The 2,421-nt window shown below is 35.5% G+C and overlaps 1 protein-coding gene across 1 annotated transcript; it reads right to left on the bottom strand.

Moving 5' to 3' along the window:
- Positions 1-369: 369 nt before the first annotated feature.
- Positions 370-1,311, bottom strand: LOC127207294 (olfactory receptor 5AL1-like). Its single transcript, XM_051166671.1, has one exon. The coding sequence runs from the start codon at positions 1,309-1,311 to the stop codon at positions 370-372; it is 942 nt and encodes a 313-aa protein (XP_051022628.1).
- Between the last annotated feature and the right edge of the window lie 1,110 nt (positions 1,312-2,421).

Genomic DNA, 2,421 nt, shown 5'->3' with positions numbered 1-2,421 from the left:
AAAGAGAAAAATATATATTTCATACAACTCAACTAAAATCATTCCATATCCCATAGCCTCAATACAAACTTAACTTTGCAACAGTTTCTTAAAGTAGTATTGATGTTAATCTGAAGGAGATGGAGATACACCTTGTTTTTTTCTCTTTTTTCTCCTCCCACTCCTTTTGATAAATAAAAATAAATGCTACAAAATTCACGAGATTTCTATCATATGCCAATTACTGGGAATGACAGAGTAAAGATGATACATGTCTTACATGCATCTGAGGACTCATCATATAGGTGGGACCTCTGTCTTTCCAGCGCTGTGATTGTGGATGGCACAAAGCTGAAAGACACCTGAACATTTTACCCAGTAGTTCTTAAATTATCTGATAGCTAAAAATAATTTTTCTACAATTCTCTTCAGGGCACTTTTTACCTCCTGATTTCTCAAGCTGTAGATCAGTGGGTTTAACATGGGAATCACTACCACATAAAACACAGAAGCAAATTTATCTGTGTTCAGAGAATGGCTTGACTTGGGCTGCAGGTACATAAAACTAACTGTCCCATAAAATATAGTGATTGAGGTCAGGTGGGATGCACAGGTGGAAAAGGCTTTCCTTCTTCCTTCAGCAGAATGAATCCTCAGGATGGCAAAGACAATAAAGACATAAGAAATGAGCACAATCACGAGGGAGCAAAGGGTGTTGAAGCCAGCAATGACTAGCAACATCATCTCTTTGACATGAGTGTCAGAACAGGCCAGAGCAACTAGGGGAACATCATCACAGTAGAAGTGGTTGACAACATTGGAGCCACAGAAAGATAAGCGGAAGGTCACCACTGCCTGTGCAAGCCCCACGGTGAATCCATAAATGTATGTGCTGGTGATCATCTGAAGACAGAGCTTCCTAGGCATGAGGACTGCATAGAGAAGAGGGTTCCAGATGGCCACATACCTATCATAGGCCATGATTGACAGCAAGTACAGTTCACAAACTACAAATGTGACAAAACAACACAATTGAGTGGCACATGCATAGAAGGTTATGCTTTTAACTTCACGTAGAAAGTTTAACAGAGTGTTTGGGGTGACAGAAGAGGTAAAGCAAAAATCAATAAAAGCCAGATGGGTGAGGAAAAAGTACATGGGAGTATGAAGCTGAGGACTCATTTGAATTAACACAATCAATCCAATATTACCCACAACACTAGTTAAGTAAATGACTAGAAATACACCAAAGAGGCTGACTTGAAGGTCTGAGTCATCAGTGAGCCCCACAAGGATGAACTCAGACACAGCTGAGTGATTGCTTCTAGCCATTGTAGACAAATGTTATCTGTGCTAAAAGTCTTCAGAGGTTGCAGTGTTGACTTATAGTCTGAAGTCAATTCTGATTCACTTTACAGTAAAAAGTCTTAAGAAGAACTTCATATGGCTTCAGCTTTCATAATGCCACATGTCACAGGTAGATTTATCACAATATGGGATGCTGTGGAATTTGTGTAAGAAAAGATTTAAGTATTTTTGCTAAATTGAACAGTCAAACCCATGCTTATATACCTATTCTAATATAGATTGATATATAGATAGATAAATTGAAAAATAGATGAAGAAAGATAGGTAGACATAAAGAAAGAAAGAAACAAAGAGAGAAAGATGCATAGATAGATAGAGGATAGATAAAGGGAAATATGATAAGAGTTATTTGAAAGTATAAGAAGCCATTTTTGTAATTACTGGAGAGATTTACAGAAAATTATTGTAATTTTATAAAATTTTAACTATCTGGTCTAATGAATTCCTAAAGCTGAATTCATGAGGGCAATATGTGCCAGATCATTAGGAAAATTTTGCTTACTCATCATATCTGCACATCATAATCAGATGGTTTGGATCCTTATTTTCTTCTTTTGTAAAAACAACACAAAAACAAAATAAAACAACAACAAAAAACCCATCATTACAGTCCTCTTCATTGTCAGGTGTTTATATGTAAATTATAAAGAGGAAATCATAAAATGTATCATTATGTCTATTTATTAAACCAATAGGAAATGGTTAAATCATGTTAGAAGTTGATATCTCTGACATTATAGGAAGACAGCTCTACAGCTCCTAATCATGTGTTCCATAAACTACCGACTTGCACAGCAGTTTTTATTCATTTTAATTACCCATGAATATTGTAGAGGACCAGAATAGTGTTCTATTTTTAATATATAAAGTTATATTTTGTTTCTGAATTACTTTATGTCTCATATTTTTGCTATGAATTTTTTCAGTTATTGCCAACCGAATACAAGATATGTCAAAAAGCCTCTCATATCCGGTTTCTACTAATAACTTCTACTAATAACCACTGCTTTCTTTGTGTTTCTTAAGTAACAGATATTCTGGGAAATTCCCTGGACCTCAGTTCACATTTTGTCT

The sequence above is a fragment of the Acomys russatus genome, chromosome 24, assembly GCF_903995435.1.
Source record: "Acomys russatus chromosome 24, mAcoRus1.1, whole genome shotgun sequence".
In the NCBI taxonomy this organism is placed as follows: Eukaryota; Metazoa; Chordata; class Mammalia; order Rodentia; family Muridae; genus Acomys; species Acomys russatus.
Note: the sequence above shows the minus strand (reverse complement) of the source record. Positions and strands in the feature narration are given on the sequence as shown.

Bases quoted from the DNA above. Each gene is read 5' to 3' on its own strand.
- LOC127207294 (XM_051166671.1), bottom strand. From the start codon at position 1,311: ATGGCTAGAAGCAATCACTCAGCTGTGTCTGAGTTCATCCTTGTGGGG.